The following is a 26,404-nucleotide window of genomic DNA, read 5'->3' as shown; positions in this document are numbered from 1 at the left end:
AGGGCCGGTTTCCCGGTTTCCTGGACGGGACACCGGTCCGTCGCAGGTGAGCTGCAAGACGCAGCAGGAAAGAGTGAGAGAAAGTTGTGGCGAAAGAGTCAGCTGAAGTTTGCTATTACCTTCTGCTGGAGCCGCGTGGAGCTTAGGTGTTTCGCTCATAAACACACACATCGCCCGGTCTGAGATTCGAACCCGCGATCCCTCGACCGTGAGTCCGCTGCTCTAACCACTAGGCCATGTGCCTCCACTATATGTGTGTATTGCATGTATAATATTATAAATCTATTACAGCCAATCTTACCATTCGGTTTCGCACTAGGGGTTCAATGGAATGTTAGGTAACAGTCCGGTTATGTAACCCTGCGCTCATCAGCTCTCCTGTGTGAACCGTCTGTCCGGCATTCGCCAGGATAGACCGCTAGCCACTAAACCGTTTTTCTATTTTCTCTCCCTGTTTATTTCTGTGTTCCTTTCTGTCCAAGAGCGTATGCTCGAAACGTAAAAGACTTCTTCGCTAGTGACAATGCGCTTCCTCTCATTGCTTAAACTTTCGAATAATACGACTCAGTTGGCTCGCTGGGCAGGTCAACATTTCCTCTGAACAGAACGCCAGTCCTCTGCAGCTGAGTGGGCCGGAACAGCGCAAACTGAAGATTTAGCTCAAAAACAGAACGCACCGCCAGTCTGATAATCGAATTTATGATCATGCGAATAAACTCTGACCACATGGACACTCGCCTTTAATTTTTAGTATTGTTGGATAATTGCCACTAAAATTTTTAATTGATTATATTTTCTAACGAAAACATGAGAGGCTGCCCTAACTATTGCACTAGAGGTATCCCCATTCTGCAACCACCGATTAGTCACTAGCAGTCAACCAACAAATAATTCCATCTCTTAACTTGAACTGGCTAAAAAGAGTGAACATTTTATGCCAACTAATGTCAATCAGCTTCTGTAGGACCTATACTTTACCACTTAGCATCTGTATGTATGTGTGTGTGAGTGAGTGTGTGTGTGTGTGTGTGTGTGTGTGTGTGTAAAGTTAGGTGAATCATAAATCTAGAGATCGATTACGAGCGAGACTGAGGATCACGGTCAAATATGGAAAGAACTATTGAGCAGATAAAGTGTAAATATGTAGGAAGATATGGACGATGAACTCTTAAATTCATCTTTCATATCCTGAGAGCCCCACTACGTTTTGTGAGGAACGAACCAACGAGCTTTTAATGAGTTAAGATTACGCTAACATATTTAATGCAGGCTCATAACACGAATTATAATGTTGCGGTGGTGAAAAAACAATCCTCATCGTGAGGGAAAAAATTTAATGTTAGGCATCGTCTAACATTATTTTAATTTTTTCAGCAATTTCGGAAAACAACTCTGCATATGTTTTCGTCTTATTAAGCCTCTTCTGTTAAGTATAAACTTCAGTGTTCTTCCTAAGTAGGTATATAAAAAAATGCACCAATCAAGTGTAGGTTATTTTATTTATCATTACATTCAATACATCGTTATAAATTGTAAATACTATATAATTAACGTATAGTTCATTCGCATTAGTACTAACCTAAAATTCTCACATAAATTTATCTTTAATAGAAGTAAGATTTACAAGGCTAATTTGCTTCATATATACAAACAAGTATTAAGATGTTTTGTGATACCCCAACTTGTTGATTAATGCACATTTATAGTAAAACACGATCCATTTTTATTGCTCAGCAACAACGCGACATAAAGTATATTCGATCTAAAACTATGGCTGTTGTTTCAAATTCATATGTTTACGAGAAACATGTTTTGCAAGTGATTTTTCTCTGATTAATGTAAGCTAAAGGGTTTTAATCATGGTGTTTACAGAACTATAACCAAGAGTCGGTGAATGGCTCTTGAAAAGAAAGAAATTATATATTATTGTGGTATTGGGCAATTTAGATGCCGTTATTGCAAAATAGAATTTAATATTCATTTATGATAAACTATGTTTTAATTATTCTTACAAGTTCATACAATGCAAACTGGAAAAAAAGAAACTAAAAGAGCAAAGAATGTAATAGCAGTGATAAGAAAGAAATGAAAAGTCATAAATGAAAATTATGACGATAAGGAGGATGGCATCGACGATAAAAAGTGGAAATAAAAAGAGAGAAAATAATTAAAATTCAAAAGAGAAAACTAAGAACTTTATACCTGTAAACAGAATGAAAGAAACGGTATTGTGAGATAGGTAAGTTACGGAAACATGAAAATATTGAAAATATTATGTATGTTCTTTATCAATAGTCTTTAATTTAGAATAAAAAGTTAATCCTTGAATTCAAGTCTAATAATTAGTCTTCCATTTTTATTGTAATATCAATATTTGTAAAGTCAGTCATTTGACTTTCAAATATGTCGCCCAAAACTTAGTCTGAACAAAAATAAACAGGAAAGCACACTTTATCATGGAAACTAAAATTCCGTCAATAAATGACCTTTTACTAGAAACTTCATTTTGTCTATATTCTTTACCAATCATAAATAATATATAATAATCTTCAATGAATCTTATATCACTTTACATATCAATGTTTAAATCAGATTACGATCGAATAGTTTGTTTACTTGTTTGTTTTCAGAGAAGAAATCAATTTTAATTGCTGAAAGTTCAATGTGATGACTATTCATATTTATGAAACATTAAACTATTCTAATAAATCCATAAGAAATACTTATCATTAGAGAAAAGAACTACAGAACTTTTTCTTGTACTTTTTGCTTGTTTAAGTCATGGGACTCCGACCATACTGGCACACCACCTCAGTTTTCGTCGAACAAATCGCCACCAGTACTTATTTTTGTTAAGTTTAGTACTTATTCTATCGGTTTCTATTCTCGAACCCAGAAGTTACAGTGGACGTAAGCAAACAACGACTGATTGTAAAGCAGTGTGAGGACAAACACAAAATACGCCTTAATATATACATAAAGAAATTTTATCCACCAATGCGATGTTGAGACTCATTCTCGTTGTTCGACATTTACGTGTATATATATTTATATCTGCCCTATAGTTTTTCCCTCTAAACTTATATATATATATATATATATATATATATTATATATATATATACAGTGTACTCCCACTTATTCGCGGTTCGGCATTCAAGGTCCCGGGTATTCGCGAAACTAATAATTGCTCTGCTGACGGAAGCCACCACATACTCGCGGAATCGTAAATATCCTCCGCGATTTTTTATAGCTTTCTTCATGGCAATGTATACTTTTTCAAACTTTTTAAGACTAAATAGTTAATAATAATAATAATAATAATAATAATAATAATAATAATAATAAAAATAATAATAATAATAATAATAATAATATAATAATAATAATAATAATAATAATAATAATATACTGTATTCGTCGGTTTACTGGACGCCCCTTCGCAGCTGATTAGAACAGCCGCGCATCACATCGCTTGATCTTTTTAGATACAAGTACAGTGATTCTTGTATCTCTTATTCATGCTTTCAATCAAAGCTTCCTAATTAATTTAGTGACATCTATCTTTATTTCACACATACATGCGTTTTTTTAAAAAATCATCGCTACATTTGACCATACACTGTTTATTTCAACAGGATAATTTTTAAAGTCGTGAGCCAATATAACCTCATTGAAATTAGTTTACTTTCTGGTCCCCCCACTTTCTCTCTCTCTCTCTCTCTCTCTCTCTCTCTCTCTCTCTCTCTCTCTCTCTCTCTTATTATCATAGTATACATTACTGTATCTACTGGTAATACAAACTAAATTTTTCAAAACCATGATTGTTTTTAATAACGCCTCAGTTTTCCATTTGTAGTATGCGCATATTAGACGCGATGAAGATTCTTTTTTTAGGTTTTCTTTTGGAAAACCTGCCTCTAGTAGCTAACTCCAGTATTTTGTTGAGTACTGCGTTTTTCGTAGCTTGTTATTAAAGCCCTAAGATGCCACCCAAATGCCCTTCACTTTCCAAGGCTTCCGGCAGTGAATCTTAGCGTCAGAAAACGGTTATAATATTCCATGCGAAGGCAAAATTGCTGGATATGTTCCACGAAGGTAAAAGTTATGCTACAGTATGTAGCTATTATGATGTCAACGAAAGCACCATACGCTACATAAAGAAGAACGAGGTGATGATCAGCGCTACTGGAGCAGTAAGTTTCTGTGAAAGTGTCAAAAAGATAACGATAATGAGAAGTAGGCACTTGGTCAGGATGGAATCTGCCTTGGCATTGTGGATTAGTGATTGCAAGAAGAAAAACATCCCTTGAGCGGTAACATCATCCGCGAGAAAGCACGGAATTTATAACAGTTCGACTGAGGAGACGGAGCAGGAGGTACAGAAAAACCGCAACCAAGAAGATTTTCAAACCAGCAAAAGATGGTTTGATTATTTCCAGAAACGGTTTAAAACAAAGTGTGTTTCCCTGCATGGAGAGACAGAATCAGCCGATAAAGAAGCCACCGAGAAGTACCTCGAGACTTTCAGGCAGATCATCGAGGACAAGGGATACAAGCTGGAAGAAATTTGCGACATGGACAAGACTGGCTTGTTCGGGAAGAAGATGCCTTCCAGAACGTACATCATGAAGAACGAAACCAGAACCCCAGGATTTAAAGCACAGAAGGACTGAGTGATGCTAATTACGTGTGGCAATGTTTCTGGCTCTATGATGAAACCAGGACTTATCTAAAAGTTTGCGAACGCGAGAGATTTCAAAAATAAGAATAAAAACCTGCTGTCTGTCCACTGGATGGACAACCTCAAGGCCTAGATTACCAAAAGCCAAGGAATACCTCCAAAATGTTTGTATGAATTCAAGGTATTGCTTGTTATGAATAATGCTGGTGGTCGCTCATTGCATGCCGGAAGAAGGTATGGCTATATGTGTGTCCAGGACTACGAGGGCTTCTCACCTGGACAAACAAATATGTGTAAGACATGAAGAAAAAAATGACGGAGGCGTACAAAAGCATCACTTCTCAAGAGTTCTAACACTGCTTCGAACAGTGGAAAATGCGTCTGAACCAACACAATGCTTCAAAGGAAGAATTTGAAAGTGATAAAGGTGTAAACTCGTAAAACTAAGTGAATAAAATAACATTACAGACTTCCGGTTTCTTTTGGGTACACCATCGTATACGAAAGCAAGTAATATGCATATATATATATATTCAAAATGTGACCTCGTGTGTACTGTTGGCGATTTTTTTCCTCTGTCTTCCCTTCTCTGGATCTTTCCTTCTCCTATGTTTCCGACGAAGAGCTCCGCTCGAAACGTTAAACCCTCCTGCTTTCCTTCTTTCCTGAGCGTCCAATAATAATATATTTGTTCCACGTACTTGCGTTGTGTTTTTTTGTGTTTTCTTGTTTGGATTAACGATATATATATATATATATATATATAATATATATATATAATATATATATATATACATATATATATATACACTTATTTATTTAAACATGGGCAAAAATGTTATGCCTATGCTAAAATAAAGGTAATATACCTGTAGTATTTGGGATACTTTTATCCCCTAGACGGTAATTGTAACCTCTACCAGAACTAGCCTCATGTATATATATATATATATATATTTCTGTAAGTTGACTGCGGCTATGATGCGGCAACACCTTCAAGTGTTTTAGTTGAGCAAATCGAGCCCAGGACTTATTTTTTAAGCTTAATACTTATTTTATTGTATCATTTGACGAACCGCTAAATCACAGCATGCAAATACACAAACACAAAGACACATGCACACACATATATATATATATGTATGTATGTATGTATGTATGTATGTATGTATGTATGTATGTATGTATGTATGTACGTATGTATGCATGCATGTATGTATATACGACAGGCTTCTTTCAGTTTCCGTTAACCAAATCCACTCACAAGGCTTTGGCCGACTCGAAGCTATAATAGAAGACATTCGTTCAAGGTTCCACGCAATGGGACTGAAACCGGAACCACGTTGTTAGGAAGGAAGTTTCTTACCACACGGCTACACCTGCGCCTGATATATATGTATGTATATATATATATGTATATGTATATATATGTATATGTATATATATATATATATATATATATATATATATATATATATATATATGTGTGTGTGTGTGTTGTGTGTGTGTGTGTGTGTGTGTGTGGTGTGTGTGTGTGTGTGTGTATGTATGTATGTATGTATGTGTGTATATATGCATGTGTGTGTGTTAGTGTGTGTGAGTGTACCTGTGAGTGTAAGTATATATGTAGGTAATGTATGCTTGTGCGTATGTATAAGTACAGATGTATGTGTTTATATTAATGTATATAAAGAACACTTAGATATATGTATATTGTGTATACATATACATCTATGTTTGTGTGTGTGAGAGAGAATTGAACAAATACAGTTTATTGAGTAGAGGCAGGTGTTATGTATATAGTATAATTGAATAGCACCATTATTAACTGTTTAAACGTTCTCTCGGGGACAAGCCCGCCGTCGGCTGTACTCCTACTACCATGTTGTGCGTCTTTGTTTTACAGTGCTTCTTCCGTGTTCGTCAACGAAGGAACGGCGTGCTTCCATGAAATTCTGATTTCTATTGGGGGAAATGGCGGCCAAAACAGCTGTCGGACGCTGCGATGAGCAAAACACAAGTATACAACTGGTTTTTCACGCTATAAGAATGGTAACTTATCGCTTGAAGACCAATTTCGTTCAGGGCGCCCGTGGACCTCCCGAACGAATGAAAGCAACATGAAAATTCATGAACTGATGTTGAAGGACCGTCACTGAACAATTAATGGTCTTGCTGATATGATTGGTGCGTTTTGAAGCTGCTGCCAATGAATTTTGAGCAAGGAACTGCGAATGAAAAGAGTTGCGGCAATATTTGTGCCTCGCTCGTTCACGGGAAATCAAAAGCAGTCATGACTGAATGTATGTAATGAACTGAAAGAACAGTTGGAAGTTGAATCGGACTCTTTTTCGAAGGTCATTATTGGTGTCGAAAGTTGGTAGTTATGACCTCCACAGCTATCTGCGGAGGCCATTCGGGATCCTGTGTGAAGGCTAAAGGTGCTCCCTGATGATGCTTTTCCACCTCCTTTTCAACCTCTCCGCCTCTATAGAAGAAGATCAATAATTCGTCATCCTAAGGGGGCGGGATATGCAATTCTTCCGTTGGCGGCACAGTTCCCGCCAACGGTATCTCTTCTCCTGCCGGTGGCACAACCCCAACCGACGTAGTTCCGGGACGTTCCGGTACTATGTCACCGACTGCCGGCAATGTCCCGTTTCTCTTCCTCTTCCTCTTTTTTTTCTTTTCAACTGAGGGAGGGTGCCTCTCCTCCATGACCGGGAGATTCGCCTCCCCATCCTCATCCCTAGGATCCTTCGTGGAGCACCCAATGTTTGAGGAGTCTTCCGCCTCCTCGGGTGCCTTCATTCCCTCTTTCTGTGGAAGAAAGTTTCTTACCACATATCCACGCCTGCACCTGATATAATATATGTATGTATGTATGTATGTATGTATGTATGTATCTATGTATCTATGTATCTATGTATGTATGTATGTATATATGTATGTATGTATGTATGTATGTGTGTTAGTGTGTGTGTGTTAGTGTGTGTGTGTGTACTTGTGAGTGTAAGTATATATGTAGGTAATGTATGCTTGTGCGCATGTATAAGTACAGATGTATGTGTTTATATTAATGTATATAAAGAACACTTAGATATCTGTATATTGTGTATACATATACATCTATGTTTGTGTATGTGAGAGAGAATTTAACAAATACAATTTATTGAGTAGAGGCAGGTGTTATGTATATAGTATAATTGAATAGCACCATTATTAACTGTTTATAACTTCATGTACCGACTACGACACTCGACATAACAAGACAGAGTTATATCTTCAGGAACGTAGCACATTTCCGGTAAAAACAACAAGAACGACGACGACAATAATAATAATAATAATAATATAATAATAATAATAATAATAATAATAATAATAATAATAATAATAATAATAATAACAATCCTTTATCCTTTCTACTAAAGGCACGAGGTCTGAAATTTGGAGAGAGGGGACTAGTCGACTACATTGGCTCCAGTGTTTCGCTGGTACTCAATTTATCGACCCCGGAATGATGAAAGGCAAAGTCGACCTCGGCGGAATTTGAATTCAGAATGCAGCTAACTGCTTTAACAACAACAGCAATAATAATAATAATAATAATAATAATAATAATAATAATAATAATAATAATAATTTCAAATTTTGCCACCTCGGACAGAACAAAATACCGCTAAGCTTTTGGCCTGAGAAATAACACTAAGTATTTGGCCTGAGATTTGAATGAGTACGTCAGTCGACTAAATTGTTCTCAATACTTGTGACTTGTACTTTGTTTCAACGATTCCGAAAGAATGAAAAGGTAGAGATGATCTGGGTGGCAACTAAAATCAGAGCGTAAAAGGAATTAACTGAATTCCACAAGACATTTTGTCCAACGCTCTTCCAATTCTACCATCTTCCATTCTTTCCAATAATAATAATGATTTCTTGAATTGACCAAAAACCTCAGCTCCGTGAGTGAAGCGGTAATCCGGGATGTCTGAATCAGTGGGATAAAATAAAGCTATAATGATATTATTATACCAGCGTTTACTTTGGGTGGTCTAGTAAGAGTAAGCTATATCAAATCATCCAGTAGTGATATAGTTTATCTAAGCGTAATAAGCGTAAACTATAGCTGACTAAATCGTCAGGTGTGTATCATTTGTACTTATTACATCTACCCTGAGTGATGAAGAGAAAATGGCCACACTTTCTATATACAACGGGACAAGCGTTTTATTGCTGGCAAGTGAGCAGTATTTCGTTATGTGACTACGTCACACTAGAAAGTATATTTGAGGTTTATTAAGTCAATTAATACTATGTTTTATCATCACTTTCATTATAAGGTTATCTCCGTTGACTTCAAAGTTCAAAGCCAGCACTTGTAACGACGTTTCGTAAACAAATACGCCAATGTACACAATGCGATCGAAGAAGGAAAAAATAAGTAATGTTTGTATATGCATATTTCGATAATTATTGTTCTCTCATCATCACCTTATCCAACCGATCATCTATCCACGCCCATTGCTAGGTTCAGTTGTGTAACACAATAAGGTAAACCAATATGCATATTTAAATACATTCACATTTGTGACAACTCGTATGAATATTTAATTACTGGTAATGCGCCTATAATTCGTTATATTACTACAACACACGACTAATTATATTAAATATAGTGGGTATTTAAGCAATGTAATCATGGATAGTTGATAGGTTGGATGAGGTGCTGATGAAACAACAATGATTCTCGAAATATGCATATGCATTCATCACATATTTTTCTGTCTTCGATCGCATTGTTTACATAGTCGTTACTTACAGAGTTGGCTATGAACTCTATAGAAAATCAATAGAGACAATCTTATGAGGACAATTATTATGACTTATAAAATATTTCCTCCGGTTTTCTAGCATTTATATTTTACCACTCTCTCTGCTAAGATTTATAGTAAAAATGATTTTAATTTGTTTTTGATAGGCATTTCTTGTGAAATTGAACGACACTAACCTGAAAAGATGTCCATGTTAACAAGGAAAGGTACGATGGTTCGGAAAAGCCGCGGCACTCATTCACGAAGCCAGTCGATGAAACGGACTCCATCACGAGGCGGGTCTACTAAGAGACCTACACCGGGCCTAACACCTGCTATTGTTGTTATGGACAGCACAGAATCAGAAGACAAGGATTCCTCAACTAACGCTTCATCACCTCCCGCAAAGAATATTGTCGGAACAATTGTGGTAAATATTTTACGTCGGTTTATTATCTTGAAACACCTTTTCCTCATTATCCTTATCTGACTTCAATTATTATGAACTATAACACCCAAACGTGTGGCAGTTATTGGCCTTTATCTTATATCAACTGTTGTAGTCTTCCTTTCAAATACCAGAGCGCCATTACAGGGTAGTGTGTCTATATCTCCATTCAATTTAACATAATGGGGTGTTTCTCTATTTTATTTGCCTTGTTCCACAATCAATAATTCATTTCAGTTGAAAATCTTCCAATAATGATAATGCCAAAAGGTTAACGGCCTTGGTTATCTAACAAATACTTGAATTTGATCAACTTATTATATATTATATTACACTACATGGAATCTACAGCTATATTAACATGGTTGATGCGGCTCGAAATATAAGCACAATAGAAAAAGGTAAATCATTCAAAAGTGAAAATAGATATTTCCTGAAAGAATTTTGTTTAAAGATAATACGTTGAACCTTTTACCAAGTTTAGCATAATCCATTTGCCTTGATGTATTAGCAAAATAGTGGATTATCAGAATCGGTAGAGTTTCTTAAGATGGGGCATGGCAATATTTTGATGATCGTGAGTTACACCAGAATGGGACATAACTAAATGACAAATAAAAATACAATAACGTTTCCTTTGAATGTGTGTGTATCTTCTTTTCAAATGGAAGACGGACTACAGATATTATGTCAGAAGTGCTTCTTTCTGGTCAAAATCCACATTGAATAATGCCAAAATCCACATTGAATAATGCCGGCGTTATTCAGAAGAAAGATACTCCTGCTGTTGCTGCACTCTTCACGGTCTCCTGTGTAGATTGGGCGATATTGGAGTGTTTGCACGCGCTAGGTATAGCCTTCCCTAACAAAATAGAAGAAATAAAGAGTGAAGATGGCAAGTAAGGTAAGGCCCACCATACATGTTGATCTCACTCAGGATTCCATCATTACTGGGAAACTTCTTGTTTTTGAGACCGTGGATGACCCTTTGAGCCTCATCAATTGTTATTGGGTTGACATGTTCTGTAGGATAGGGAAATCTGGTTTCTCTTCAAATGCCGTTGAGTCCGTGGTGTTGGACCGATTTAGAAGTTCTTGAAAAGGTTCGATCCACTTATGAAGTATTGCAGTTTTCCCTCTCAGTAAGGTGCCATTGGATGGTCTCACCAGAGTATTCACCCCTCTGCATGGGCCGACGATTCTCCGAATCGAGTCCTTGAATTCATAAGTCTTCTCGTCTGCATATTTGACACTCGCTGCCTGAAGCCACATCAAATATACTCTCAACCACGGTGAACGGGATTCAGTAGGCTGACGATTCAGCTGCACCATCTCATATCCCCGCATCTCTTCAACACATGACGAACGCAATGTATGTATGTATGTATGTTTACATATGTAAGTATGTGTGCGCGCATGCACTCGCGTATGCATATATGTATGTGTGTATAAAATAATATATCAATTGAATAAAGTCAAAACATGCTCTGGCTTTCACGTTTTTATTAAGGTGTTTTAACATTAAAAAATCTACTGTAATGCTCATAAAGTTAAATTAGCACTCATATACATAGAGTAATAATCAGATTTAAAAAGTTTTTTAATCGACAGTTGAGTTCTTGACAACTGTATGTCCTCTTAGAACGCTCCATCAAGCTGAATTTTTAGAATACAGTTTTTACCAATCCGTATGCAGTTTAAAAGTCACATAGTGGCGTGTGGGTAAAACACTGTGGTAATGTCTCTCAATATTTTATCCATCTTTCTCTGCTATAAAATCTATTAGCGATTATTTATAAAATATCTTGAAGCTTCTTTCACTTGTTATGTTACTTTACGACCTAACTTTATACAGTTTCTCCTGAATCAAATTCGTCTTTCATCATCAGGCAAAAGTACTGGAATTGGTTTATTCAACAACACCTACCGCAATATGTGACCTTAAAATCGTTTGTTATTCTTGCTTTACAATTGCATGGTTTTCTTATTTTCACGCTTCCATATTCTTGTACTATTACTTTTCCGTTAGGTCGTAAATGATATGTCAATTTGGTGGAGATAGTTTGTGGAATTATTGTGAAAAATATTGCCAAACTTTCAATCTTCAATTACAGATTATTCTATCAATTAAACTTAAAACTCACACCTTCTATTTATTGGAATTCATATCACTGTGGAGTTAATAGAAGTGTTTTCATGGCTGCACATCCGTTTAATTTGTTTCCATCTCAAATATGTTTTCAGTGAATCGTTTTTTTTTTGTTTGTTTTTATTTTACAAACTGCCAAGTGAAGAGAAGCTTTACATTAGAAGAAAAAAATACAAAATGTCATTAACAATAAAATTATATGAATTCATTCACTAAGTGAAACCTCAAAAATTTTGCTTCTTGAAGCGGAAATATATGTGGAGAAGAAAAATAATCCCCTTTTTTTATGTATATTAGAAAGGCAGGGCTGAAAAACGGTACGGTAAGGAACAAGGAGAACTATTAGAAAAAGAGAAAAATGGATAGGCAGAGATTGAATCTACCTTTCTCTACAATGAAATCTTTTCTTTGTGATTATCTATAAATTGTTTTTTTGTGTTTCTTTCATATTGATGTTATAATATCTCCAGTCACGATATTCTTCGGTTGACAAACAACAATGACCATGAAGCGTGCCAAGAGATTTCTTCCAAACAGCCAATATTGATTAACCGTGTTACGCATAATGAACTGTAAACTACTGTATTTCCTTCGCATTTCTCATTTTTTTCTTCTAATTTCATTCCCTCCTCTCAAGAAAAGGAAAGCAATATTTTTTTTCTTCTAGTTGCCAGAAAATTTGTAATTGAGTATATTTACAGTGTTTTTCACCAGCGCTTCTTGTTATGGCATTTTGCAAAACGAATTGTATGTTCCTTGATGAAGCCAGAGGGTTACTCGTGAATAAGTTTAACTGAAAAAAATGTTTAGTTCTATTTTATTTATCTCAGCTCCCTGTGAGCAAAATTTAGCTTACATAAAAATTACACGGCTCCAAACTGCAACCGAAACCATATCTCGAACTCCTATGCAAACCTGTAATCTATTTCTCTAAAGTCACTCCATAAATACAATGTCATTCATAACACCTAAATTAATGAGTTAATATACACAGACATGCAGCAAGTAAATAGACACCTTTAATTTTCAAAATCTTTTATTTGATATTAATTGGTTGAAGGAGATGTTTTCTTCTAGCTGCTCGTCCATAATACCCAAGCTTATGCAGATATGTAACACACGTTCTTGGACTAACTGCTAGCTGTTTTGCAATGTCAGAAGCCTTCGAACGGGGTTCGTTTTCCACAATTCTCTTCAAACAGCGAAGTTCCCTTTCCGAGGGCCCAGGTTGGCCGGGACGAGAATCTTTTCATTCTTTTCCTTGGCTTTTAATTCTATTAACAGTTGTAAGAGCAATAGAATTAACTATAATTCTATTAACAGTAGTAAGAGGAATTTGAAGATTTTCGGCAATTTTTCGCAGATTGCCCAACAATACGACCACTTTGAAAATCTGACAGTTCTGCTGAATATTTTGTGCGCGGCATGGTTACTCTTCGCAAATGTTTAATATAATGGCACCTGGAATGAAAAAGAATAATTACATTGTAAATTCTACACCGCTGAAAACATATTATATATATTATATATATATATATATATATATATATATATATATATATATATATATATATATATATATATATATATATATGTATGTATGTATGTATGTATGTATGTATGTATGTATGTATGTATGTATACATATGTAAGTATGTGTGCGCGTATGCATATATGTATGTGTGTATAAAATAATATACCAATTGAATTAAGAGTATACATACCATGAAGTTCTATGACCATGCTTGATAAAAGTGACTTTGTCGCAAGTGGTCTCACAATCAAAATATGAAAAGAATTCAAAATACCAATTATCAGATGAAATAGTAAATGGTTCAAGAAAATATGTGTCACTTGGTTTACAAGTTAGTCATTTGCAATGATGGTCACACTAAATCAAGCACAGCATGGGCATATCTGAAGACAAATTCCACAAATATGATGCGTGTATGATGTCAAGGACCACAGAAATGTGTTGTTTATTAACATCTAATTGTAAAAAGAACAATTCTGTCATCATCATGACATTTAAAACTGGTTAGATTAAAATAGTGAAAGTTGTTCAAGTTGGATGCTTTTTATTTACTGAAAATACTCATATCATGACTTATGTTTTCACTTTTGTGGTTACATTTACTTTAAATGATATTGAAAAACTGTTTTTGAAGTGATGCCAAAGCCCCATACATAGGTCTGCATTTGATGAAGCCAAATCTATCCTTAGAAATGTTGAAAAATGGACATTTGAGTTTGTGAAAAATTTCGACGTGATAGAGCAAAATGGATTTCATTTTTGAAATCAGCACCTCCAAATTACCAGGAAACATGTCTCCAACACTAGACGACAAAACCATGTTTCTCAGTGTAATATAGGGAAATGAGCGTTGTTTTGTTGTCTTGTAATTTATTTTGGCGATATTTCGATTCAAACAGGAATGGTATAATCAACGTCGAAGTGTCGGCATGTTGTCCAGTAGACACAGCTGCCAACTTGATCGTGTTTCTGAATATACTTGGACTTGGCAATGACTGTGCAGCCAGAAATGATGTAGTCAATTAATGTCTCATTGTACTAATTAAACAGTCTACAATTGATGTTAACATCCTTTTACATTAGTTTTGCTTTAGTAATTATTCATGGCTAGACTGTTATCTTTCATGTGCAACTAAAATCAGAGATTTTGTTTCTCCCTTTAACTCAGCTTCTGAAACACTCATTTTTTCGGGGTGGGGGGAGTTGTTTGGTTTTTTGCTCGAATGTTATGGGATTTTGGGCATAAAGCGTCTTTTTTCCCAATTCAGAATAATTTGAAATTTCATTTTGATTTTTTTCATTCGATTAAAATTTTTTTTCCATTATTCAGACCTAATTCTTGTACGGTTAGATGAGTGGTCTTCGTTTTCAACTGCATTGATATTATTCTACATGGTCGTTGGCAAAGATACAGCATGAACATAAGACTTACCAAAGCGAATGGGAAACACGTTCTTGGTGATGGGTTGTGAAACACATCGCCGTTACGGCCGCTTGGTGGAGGAGTTAGTCTCTAGTCTCTAATTTTTTGTTTCTTTATAAAGAAGGGTTATTGAGTTTTTCCTCCAAGTTTCTGTTTGGTAGATTCTAAGAATGTTTTTTACTCAGTATTATTATTATTATTATTTTTATCATCATCATCATCATCATCATTATTATCATTATTGAGTGAGAGGGTAGTGCATGCCATCAAAGTGACACTGGGGTAAAATATACGAAGACCAGTATACCCATCATGACTACTCGTCTGATAAGGGTACATCACGAACAAACATCACAACCATGCGCGACATAGTGATTTTATATCAAGATAAACAGCGCATCGCCTTGGAGGTGTGGACACACCTAGAATTTTCCCCGCTCAAAAATTCCTTGAATAAGGGTTGTTTAAGGATGTTGAACGAAACACCTATGTTTCAAACCCCAAATAATTCTTTCAACACTTGACTATGTGTTTGTAAGTCCTGGTGTTTTTGTTATGTATTTCTCTGAATATTTTTTTATCATACCTAATGCGCCTACTATGATAGGGATTGCTTCTGTTTTTAGATTCCACATTCGAGTTACCTCAATTTCCAGGTCTTTGTATTTTGAAAGTTTTTCCATTTCTTTTAGAGACACGTTGTCATCTGCTGGTATTGATACATCAATTAGAACGTTCATCTTTGTATGAAAACCGCTTTGAAAATATTTTCTATCCCGCTATCTTTCCTCATCATCCCACTCTGGACCCATTTTGGCCAATTCTTTTTGTACTTTAAAACCATGGAAAAAGCCTTTTCGGTAATGGTTTTTTTTTAATTGTTAATATGTTCAGAGGAAAAAGTAAGTGATTGAAGGAAGATAGATTTAGCTGCTGTTTCTAGCACATCCCAAGACAACCCTCCTTGTTTCTTTATCACTTTCGCATGTATTGATGTTTTTCAGTATTTTCCCCTATATATAAATTTATATGCTACAAAACATAAAATTTGAAAAATTATGATTTTTTTTTTTGCAACCCCATTCCCTGCCACTGATTATTTCTTTTTATAATTTAAAATATTGGAGAGCCTGAGAAGATTATTGCTGGCATTTATCCACAGTGATTTAAAAAAGGAGTTACGTAAACTTACACATGGAATCACTTGATTGAGGTGGGGGTAAAAATTTAGATTACAAATTACTTCTGTTGCTTATGTTTCACAAATGGACCACGCGTGCTTCGGAATCATCATTCCATAAAATGTGTTTAATGGAAGAAAAATATTGAAAATACATCAATACATGTAAGAGTGAAAACAAGGGAGGGGTTGTGCTAGAAACAACAGCCAATCCTCCATTGAATTGTTCACCTTTTCCTCTAATATTTTTTTTTTTTGCCGAAAAGGCTCCTCCTATGGTTTTGAAGTATTAAAGATGACCAAAATCAGTGTTCCAAACAGCCATAACAACCAAAATCACTTCTTAATTTTATTCTACAAACATTATACAGGTATACAAACAAAATTTCATTCAATAAATAATGTTTTTACATTACGTATACAGAATAAATTGTGGATTTTGCAAATAGCGAATTAAAACTTGAAATGAAAATATTGAAATAGAGAGTGAGAGGCTGCAAATAAAGACGGAATACTCTACAGTGGATGCAACGAATATTTAAATTTGTGAAAAATTGGAGTTAAAAAATTCAATAAACTTCAGAAATCGAAATTATAGAAAATTCCTTGGAACATGAATTCATAAAGGAATTTCCTGACGGTCAAGTCTTTTATAATTGCTTTTCTTTAGTAACTCTTACATACCTAATTAATAAGCAGCTTTCTCTATTATAATATAGATTATAGTATTAAACACACAGTTGCTTTCGATAGTGTTCCCATTATTTCAACTTTGTAAGACGGTGATCTGACACAATCATTAGCACGCCGGACAAAATGCTCGGCGGCATTTCGTTCGTCTTCACATTCAGAGTTCAAATTCCGCTGAAGCCGACTTTGCTTTTCAAACTTTCAGGGTCGATAAGATATGCACCAGTGAAGTTCTGGGGTCGTTGAAATCGTGTAGCCCGCTCCCCAAAAATTTCAGGCTTTGTTCGTATAGTAGAAAGGATTATTTCAAGATTGTCTCTATTTTCTTTTGTAAATTTAAACTTCATTGCATTTAATCTTTTGGCAAATATGCACCAACTTCTTATTGTTTTTATAGTATTCAGTCTGCCACAGATATTTTAAGCTTCTTACTCCATATATTTCTTGAGATATAATTGTTAGTAAGAGAATCAACAATGCCAGTCTGAAGACATATTCTTTGAGTGTTTAAGTAGGTTTGGTACGCTTCAACAAATCAATCAGTATATAGATAAAATATTAAGATTCTCAATGTGTGTTAATCCAACAAATCATTCTCATATGCTATTAGTAGTTCTTTATAGGTCGAACTGTTTTCCCAATCGATATTATATTTTGTTCTATCATCCAACGGATGTCTCGGACAATTAGGGCAAATAGACAATAAGCTTATAAATACGATCAATATTTCAGATTAAGATGTGTTCTAAATTTTTAATAATTTGCTTTGTGAAAATTGTAAGGTAGAAGGTAAATTTCCGGAGAGCTGCTACCATAATTCTCGATTAATATAGATATCACTGCACTTTGTTTACGTTTCTAGACTATCTAGAATATACATCAATGACGTGTTTCCATACAGTTTTCGTCTACCAACGCATTGATTGTTTCGGGGTTAGATTAAAATGCATTTGCCCAAGGTGCCAAGCAATAGGACTGAACTCGAAGCGAACTTGAGACAATAGTGTTTATTCTCATAATTCCTTTTTCTGTGCTACGGTGTTGAGCCAGTTGTAAACCATCCTAATCATATTAAACATAGTATGCAACCTTCTCCACTTCTTATAACTGCAGTCCTATGAGAAACATTGATCTGGTCACAAGAGGTTCTCAACGAGGGCATGTCGAAGGGAACGTCCGGATTTAGGGAGGTGAAGTAACGTAATTATCATATTAAATTTTACCTATACTAGTAATTACTATATACATGATAAAACTTGTAATGTTTATTACAATAAAATGACAGATGAGTATATATCCTGGCTACAGACACGTTTGAACTAGAATAATTAATTATTAATGCTATATTTCTGCCTTTTAGGAGTGCAGTCTTGCTTGCTTCCTTCGTATATTGTGATATTTATATTTTGTTCAGTGATATAATTATATACTGGGTTATCCCAAAAATAATGAGTTTTTTTTTCAATTCCATGAACTAAAAGTCGGAGGGGCACGGAATAAACTACGTACATCAACTTGCTACAAAAGCAGATAGTAATTTTACTTTGCATTTATTCTTAGTCCAAGTCACAATCCGATCTTTGACGAACCAACGAGGAAAGTTGATAGACGAGCCCGAGGAGATGTGTTGGACTTTTCAGGAGCACTTCGCCCAGCATTTCGGGGGTAGGGCGGACCGGATAGTAGGAGGGACCTAACGGACTTTCTTGCGGGGCTGCCGCGCCTCTCGGGGCGGGACGCGGAGTACTGTGAAGGGCAGATCTCGCCGGAGAAGGTAATTGAGGCTATGGCAGACTGCGGTGCGGGCAAGGCACCGGGGCTGGATGGTCTACCCTATGAGTTGTATAAGAGTATGCCAGACTTCTTCGGGCGCCTGCTGGCGAATGTCTATGCGAACTGGCAGATTTGTGCGCCGGGGAGTGGTGATGCTTGTCAGAAAGGACCCTGACAAAGGAGATTCCATTGATAATTTTCGGTACATCACTCTGCTAAACGCAGAGCTGAAGATTTTGGCTAAAGTATTATCGAAAAGATTGGCGCGTACCACAGATTGTCTAATCGAGGAAGCACAGACATGTGCCGTTCCCGGCAGAACCATTCAGGATAATCTCTATCTTCTACGGTACACTTTAGAGGGGTTTAATAGTGATTCTGGCAAGGGCGGAGTAGTGGTCCATGTAGACTAGTCAAAGGCTTTTGATAGGGTATTCCATTAGTACCTGGTGTCCGTTCTGGTGGCGCAGTTCGGCCTGGGCCTTGGCTTCCTCAGGTGGATCATTCAGATTTATGACAACATCGACTCAGTAGTTCGAGTGAACGGCTTTTTATCTTAGCCGTTCAGCATCAGACGCTCGGTTCGTCAAGGGTGTCCGCTCTCCCCGCTTTTGTACGTAATGGCTCTTGAGCTATTGCTGCAAAAATTGAACGGCGTCCCGAGACAGCCAGGTTGTGGAAAGTCGGTTTCAGCTTACGCGGATGACATCACCATCATCGTAACCGAAATGGGTCACCTACAGAGAGTAGGCAAGACCATTAAGGTTTACGAGACGGTGGATGGAGAGAAAGTTAATCGTGAAAAGTCAGTCGGCTTGCAGCTCGGCACCTGGGGAGGCAAGTCGATGCTTCCTGACAGCGTCGTAGGACGGTGGACAGAGGGTCCGATTAAGTTGCTAGGAGTTTGGTTCGGACCAGACATCCAAATAGAGAAGAACTGGGCGGGGGTATCGAGCAGAGCAACTCACATAGTCAAGACCTGGTCTTGGCGGTGGCTATCCCTCAAAGGGAGGACGGAGGTGGCCAATGTGTTCATCGCATCGGTCACCACCTACCGCTTAACAGTCGTTCCTTACCCTGATTCGTGGTTGATCAAGCTGGAAAGACAGCTCTTCCACTTCTTGTGGAAGAGTTCGAAACCGCTTGTGAGACGCTCTATCTGCTGCCAACAACCGATAAAGGGTGAACTAGGGATGCCTTGGCTGTTGATACGCAGAGTTGGTGCTCGTATGGTCGGAATTAACCCCCACCCACTCCATCCGTAATGTCTACCGATCTGTCCAATCATTCGATTTTTTTATATTTTCAAATTTTGTAAATTTTTAATTTCATATTTACGTTATAACCATTCGATCATCTAACACCAAAATCAGATTGTGATGTCCCCTGTATGTTGTCCCCTTCTAGGAAATAAAAAGTCACTTTACTTTTAGTGCAAGTTTTGAAAAGTGCAGTTCGATTTAAATTTTTTTTTTTTCAAAGCTATAACGAAAATGACAAAGGAGCATATTCGGTATATTTTGCTTTATACGTTCAAAAAAGGCAACATGCAACGGAAAGTGCGAGGAATATTAATGCAGTATATGGTGATCAGACAATAAGCTTAAGCCAGTGTCAACAGTGGTTCCAGAAATTCCGAGCCGGAAACTGCATCCTAGAAGACGAATTTCGTCCTGGGAAATTTGTAGCGCTCGACGAGAATGTTCTGCAAACCCTGGTGGAACAAAATCCCATCGTAACTTTTGAGGAACTAGAAGAGAAACTTGGATTTGGTCATTCAGCCAGTCATTCAAGTCAGCGCTAGAAGAAAAACGACTACCTTTAGTTTCAAGAGGAAAGGGTATTCTTCCATCAGGATAACGCTCAGCCACAGACAGCGAGGATGACATTCCAAAGGCTGGAGTAGATTGAATGGGAAATTATGCCAGAAATTGCCCCATCTGATTATCATTTATTATCATTCCGCAGCCTTCAAAATCATTTGGACAGTAAAAATATGAATTCTGTAGACGTGGTAAGAAGAGTAGCGGAGGAGTAGTTTTCGTCACGAACAAGTGAATTTTGGAAGATATATTTTGAAAAATATAAGAAGTATTTTTAAAAAAGCCGCATTATTTATGGGATGATCCAATACAATTATTGTGTACGTTATCCTTTTAAAAATTTAGAAAGAATGGAAAAATAAAGTGCTGTCAACACTCGAGAGAATGTGGGAGGAAGAAACTGTATATAAAAACAATGGCAGAACAAGTCATTTGTTGATTTGTGTAAAAGAAGTTTAACTTCATGTCAGTGAGGTGAAATATTTGCAACCGAGATTTAAAACTGTGTCATAAGCTCAGCTCACATACGATTTTACATCTTTCTAAAGCTCGTCTTAAAATATCTAAATACACTTCAAGTAATCGACAAATATCTCTAGTATTTCTCTATATACAATGTCTTCTTACGTCAGAGACCGGATATAGCTGTTTCTGTTCTAATCGGATTTACAGAGTTATTATACATGCTGCTGCAAAATAAATTTCTTTATGTTCCACTGCACGATTCTTAGTATAAAATGAATGTGTTACTTCAATGTTTTTCAATACCTGACTACATTATCTTACCTCTCACTTATGTGATGGTTATTTTCTTCAGTGGTAAGCATCATCACAACGGATTTTGAGTCACATATGTTCGTCCACAATCAAATATGATAGTTCTATAATTTCTTTTGTATAAAATATTTCCTCTCTGTCTATTTAAGAGATATTTTACCGTTGTGAGATTTCTACATGTAACATTGCTCATGAATAAAATTCTTATTTCATATATTCCACAAATTCTTTAGATCAGATATTATTGTGCATCCCAACATTGTGAATATATAGACCTTTTAAATAATCTAATAGATTCATGTAAAGGCATGTAGCCTAGTGGTTAAGAATGTTTGGCTTCAGTTAGGCCGTGTGATCGATTCTCAGACCATGCAACGAGTTGTGCCCTTGAACAGGGCACTTCATTTCACGTTGCTGCAGCACATTCCGGAAAAAATGAGGACCAGTGACTCCTCAGAGTTAACATTGCGACGAAATGGCATAACGCTCAAGAGAGAACCTTGTGCTTTCAGTCTAAGAACCTCCAAAATCCGGATAAGCTCCTACCTCATGAAACAGGAGATCTGAGACAGACATTCTAGTGGATTCTTCTTCCTACAAACTTGGTTCTGAAGGATATTCAATTGTTCTCCTATTTTCTGTATTTATCTGCACTGGAGTTTGATTTTACGCCCTTCAGAAAATAGGGTCGTAACGTAGGGTTTAGATGCTGATATGTAATTCTACAATTAACTTAATCTTCTTTATTTATAATTAGGGCGCATACATATACAAAAAATTATTATTCCTCATTTAGACATAAGACCAGTAAGTTTGAGCTGAGGGCTTAGTTGATACCATGGATCCCCGTACTTGACTGTATCCATATTTTATCGACCACGAAAGGATGGAAGACATTATGGGCATGATTTCGATTCAGAACATAAAGAGCAGTATGTAAATGCCACGAAACATCTTGCCTGGTGCTTCAACGACACTGCCAACCCAACACTCTTGTAAATATATATATATATATATATATATACATACATATAATCGTAAACCCGCTTACACGTACATACACACGCGCTCTCCCTCATACACACATACCTCATCTGTCTTTGTCTTTTGTTTTCTGTGCATTTGAACGATACATTTATAATTTATATATATATATATATATATATATATATATATAATATATATATATATATATGTATACATACATACATATATATGGAGATAGCTACAGTTTTTTTATATTATTTTTTACCATTAGACATATTTCATTTGCTAATGTTAGTTCTAAAATTGTACATGTAGGAGAAACATATTAGATATCTCTTATCAGAAGTGCTTCAAATAGAGAATCAAATAATAACAATCTCCTGTTTTGATATGTAATTACTCTGCAAAAAAATATTTTCCAGAATTTTCAATACTTATGCATACCTCACACAAATATAACATCAACATATGACTTTTGAGTACTGGAATAATCAGGTGTGCTTCAAGAGGACACAGCTTGGATTTTAACCCTATCTACATAATTTTACTCTCACACACACACACACAGACACACTCATACATAATACAAACATAAGTACGTACGTGTGTTGTGTGTGTGTTTATGCGATTGTGTCTGTGTTTGTCCACCCATCACCGCTTAACCACCGGTGTTTTATATATATATATATATATATATATATATATATATATATATATATATATATATATATATATATATATATATATATATATACATATAATATCAATGTCCTTGGAGTATTTGCAAAGGGAGGCCATCCCTTCCTCGCAAGCCTGAGTGATACGCTCGAACTAGTTTCGGGATTGTTGTACCTCGTCAACGGGTGGTAACCACCAGGTCGCGATGAAAGTGAAGGCTCCTTTGCAAATATATATAAGTTTTTCTAATGGCGTCTGCCACAGATGTCGAAAAACGAACAGTAAGCACAATTAAATCTCAGAATGGGATTGAAACAGTAATCGCTCGTCTTTCGACATCTGTGGCAGACGCCATTAGAAAAACTTATATATATTTGCAAAGGAGCCTTCACTTTCATCGCGACCTGGCGGTTACCGCCCGTTGACGAGGGACAACAATCCCGAAACTAGTTCGAGCGTATCACTCAGGCTTGCGAGGAAGGGGTGGCCTCCTTTGCAAATACTCCAAGGACACTGATATTGTGTCTAAAGCCAGCTAGAGACGAAGATCTCTTGGGGCTATAAAGCTACAGTAACACCTCCTCCCCAATGTGGTTAGCCATGATAAGATGGCTTCTATACTTTACATTATCGAGCGATTACTGTTTCAATCTCATTCTGAGATTTAATAATGCTATATACATATATCTATATATATAAAACTCTAGTTGTGTGAGTGTCTGTCCCCTTCGATTTACATTCCTAACTTCTCCCACATTTTGCGGTGCAGTTTAACCAAATTCGTGATTCATATCGAGCCCGTCTGACTATTAGCGCGCGTCAACGATGAGTCTACGATTTTAAAAATAATTTAACATCATTTTCTATTCCATTTTAATGCATAAAATGCATCGTATGTCGATGGCGGCGGAGTTGGCGTCCACGCTCACAGCTGCACCTGTTTGCTTCTCCCCCTTCCCTCCCTCGTGAAGCTGTGGGGAAGGGAGTGTAAAGAAATCAACGTCGTAATGCGTTGTGAAGGAAACCAGCGTTCTTTTAGAACAACGACTTCATGGCTTGAAGACACCAAAACAAAAAGGGCTAAGAAAGCCCGAATTTATAAGGGAAGTGACTCTCTAAAAATGCTTATATAGTTATTTCCCTTACAAACCCGAGCAACGCCGGGCGATACTGCTAGTATATATATATATATTATATATATATATATATAATATATATATATATATATATATTATCTATATATAAATGAATGGCGGTGCCCCAGCATGGCTACAGCTCGTGAGCTGAAACTAGATAAAATGAAAATGAAAAATAAATGAAGGTGGGTATGTTTAGTCGCACAAATCGAGATACTAGTACTTACTCTATTCAGCCTCTTTTGCCGAATCGGTATTTAAAACAATAAAAATAAAAAATGGGACAAAGATTTAACATTGAGTTGTTCAAAAGTCTCTGTATAGGTAACTACTATAGTAGTTCAAGTACTTCAAATCACCAGTGGTTCAGAAAATATATGAGTAGTAGTAGTAGTAGTAGTAGTAGTAGTAGTAGTAGTAGTAGCAGCAGCAGCAGCAGTAGTAGTAGTAGTAGTAGTAGTAGTAGTAGTTCTTCCTCTTCAGATGCTTCTGAATTTGCTTTATTTCTCGTATCAGTTCACGTGTGTAATGTCTGAATCAAAACAAAGTCCTCCTTTTATTTCTGTATAGACATATCTTCACCATGATGATGATGATGATGGCGACAGTGGCGATAGTGGTGGTAGTGGGGATGCTGATGAAGAGGAGGGAGAGAAGAAGATGCAGGAAGATGAGGAAGACGAAGGGGAGGAAGAGGCAGATAAAGAAGAAAGAGAAGAGGAGGAGAAGGAGAAGGAGGAGGAGGGGTGGAGGAGAAGGAGGAGAAGAAGAAGGAGGAGGAGGAGAGGAGAAGAAGAAGGAGGTGAAGAAGAAGAAGGAGGAGGAGGAGAAGAAGGAGAAGAAGAAGAAGGAGGAGGAGGAGGAGGAGAAGAAGAAGGAGGAGAAGAAGGTGGAGGAGAAGAAGAAGAAGAAGAAGAAAAAGAAGAAGAAGAAGGAGAAGAAGAAGAAGAAGAAGAAGAAGAAAAGAAGAAGAAGAAGGAGAAGAAGAAGAAGAAGAAGAAGAGAAGAAGAAGAAGAATGAGGAGGAGGAGGAGGAGGAGGAGGAGAAAGAGGAGAAAGAGAAGGAAGAAGTGGAAAACGATGAGGAGAAGGACGAGGAGGAAGAATAACAGAAGGAAGAGGAAGTAGAGGGGGCGAGAGGAAGGGGAGAGGTAGAAGATAATGATTTTCCAGGCCCTTCCAGCATCTACGGCAAGAGTTGTAGCAGGGGAAAAGAAGAAAGTTAAGATGTTTGTGGAATTGTTAACGTTGTCTTGGAGACTGTCGTCGTCATCATCATCATCATCATCATCATCATCATTATCTCGTCGTTATCATTATTTCTAAGCTTATTATTCCATACTAATATTATTTTATATATTTTCGTTTTGATTAGAGCAATGGTGATTGTGGGGGAGGAGCGAGCCCAGAATACAGCAAACTATACCAATAACTGGAGCATCGTTACCAATAATGTCAGAGTCAAATGGTAAGAAGTACAGGAAGGTGATGGAGGGGGGATTCAAATGTCAAATTCAACAAATTTCATGGACAATTGATATTTAAACATCTTCCAATAATTATTACAGATCTTGAATATCTCACGTAGTTATGGTACGCTGTGCGATTTCTCAAAATACTTTCCATATATTTATTAGAGTATTTGATAATCCCCGTATATATTTCCGAATGAGAAGACATGGTTTTCAAAAGTGCTCGCTGAGATAAATTTCATAAGTTTAAAATGCGAGATAAATTTGCTGTCTGTGTGTCTACTACTATAGCTTCGAGCCGACCAAGACCTGGTGAGTGGATTTGGTAAACGGAAACTGAAAGAAGCCTGTCGTACATACATACATACATACATACATACATACATACATACATACATACATACATACATACATACATATCGCTCTTGCGTCTCATGTTTGATCTTTGACTTCTGGCCGAAATCAGATCGCCATGTTGATTCGCTAGCTTCTGCACGCATATTTTTTTTCTCTCCTTCTTTCTGTGTTTTTTCTCTGTGTATCTTTCTGTTGAAGAGCGTAGGCTCGAAACGTTAAAGACTTGTTTCATTTATATTTCCTGAGCGCCATACTAATACAATTGTTTGTTTGTATTCCACCTGCCTTCGTCTTTTGTTTATTTCCGTAAACCTGCCTTCGTCTTTTGTCTATTTTCATAAAGCTTCCCGTTATATGTATACATACATACATATATATATATATATATATATATATATATATATATATATATAACTGTTGTGCATCTTTGTGTCTGTGTTTGTGCCCCACCACCACTGTTTTACAACCGGTGTTAGTTT

General features: G+C 36.5%; 1 protein-coding gene and 1 long non-coding RNA gene across 3 annotated transcripts in view; one reads left to right on the top strand and one right to left on the bottom strand.

Annotated features, from left to right (window-relative positions):
• LOC115213404 (transmembrane protein 272-like) overlaps positions 1-26,404 on the top strand; it is a 275,325-nt gene that overhangs the window by 153,147 nt on the left and 95,774 nt on the right. For both annotated transcript variants that reach the window (XM_029782355.2, XM_036504138.1), the window contains one exon: positions 9,666-9,928. In XM_029782355.2, the coding sequence (XP_029638215.1) occupies positions 9,704-9,928 (225 nt within the window). In that variant the 5' untranslated portion in view covers positions 9,666-9,703. The remainder of the gene's footprint in view (positions 1-9,665; positions 9,929-26,404) is intronic.
• LOC118763985 lies at positions 266-26,332 on the bottom strand. The gene is made up of 3 exons (XR_004999756.1): positions 26,292-26,332; positions 13,494-13,497; positions 266-373 (listed from the first exon to the last, which is right to left on the bottom strand). It is a non-coding gene; the product is annotated as an uncharacterized LOC118763985 (long non-coding RNA).

Source organism: Octopus sinensis, linkage group LG6, assembly GCF_006345805.1.
Source record: "Octopus sinensis linkage group LG6, ASM634580v1, whole genome shotgun sequence".
NCBI lineage: Eukaryota > Metazoa > Mollusca > Cephalopoda > Octopoda > Octopodidae > Octopus > Octopus sinensis.
This window is presented reverse-complemented; position numbering and strand designations above follow the sequence as displayed.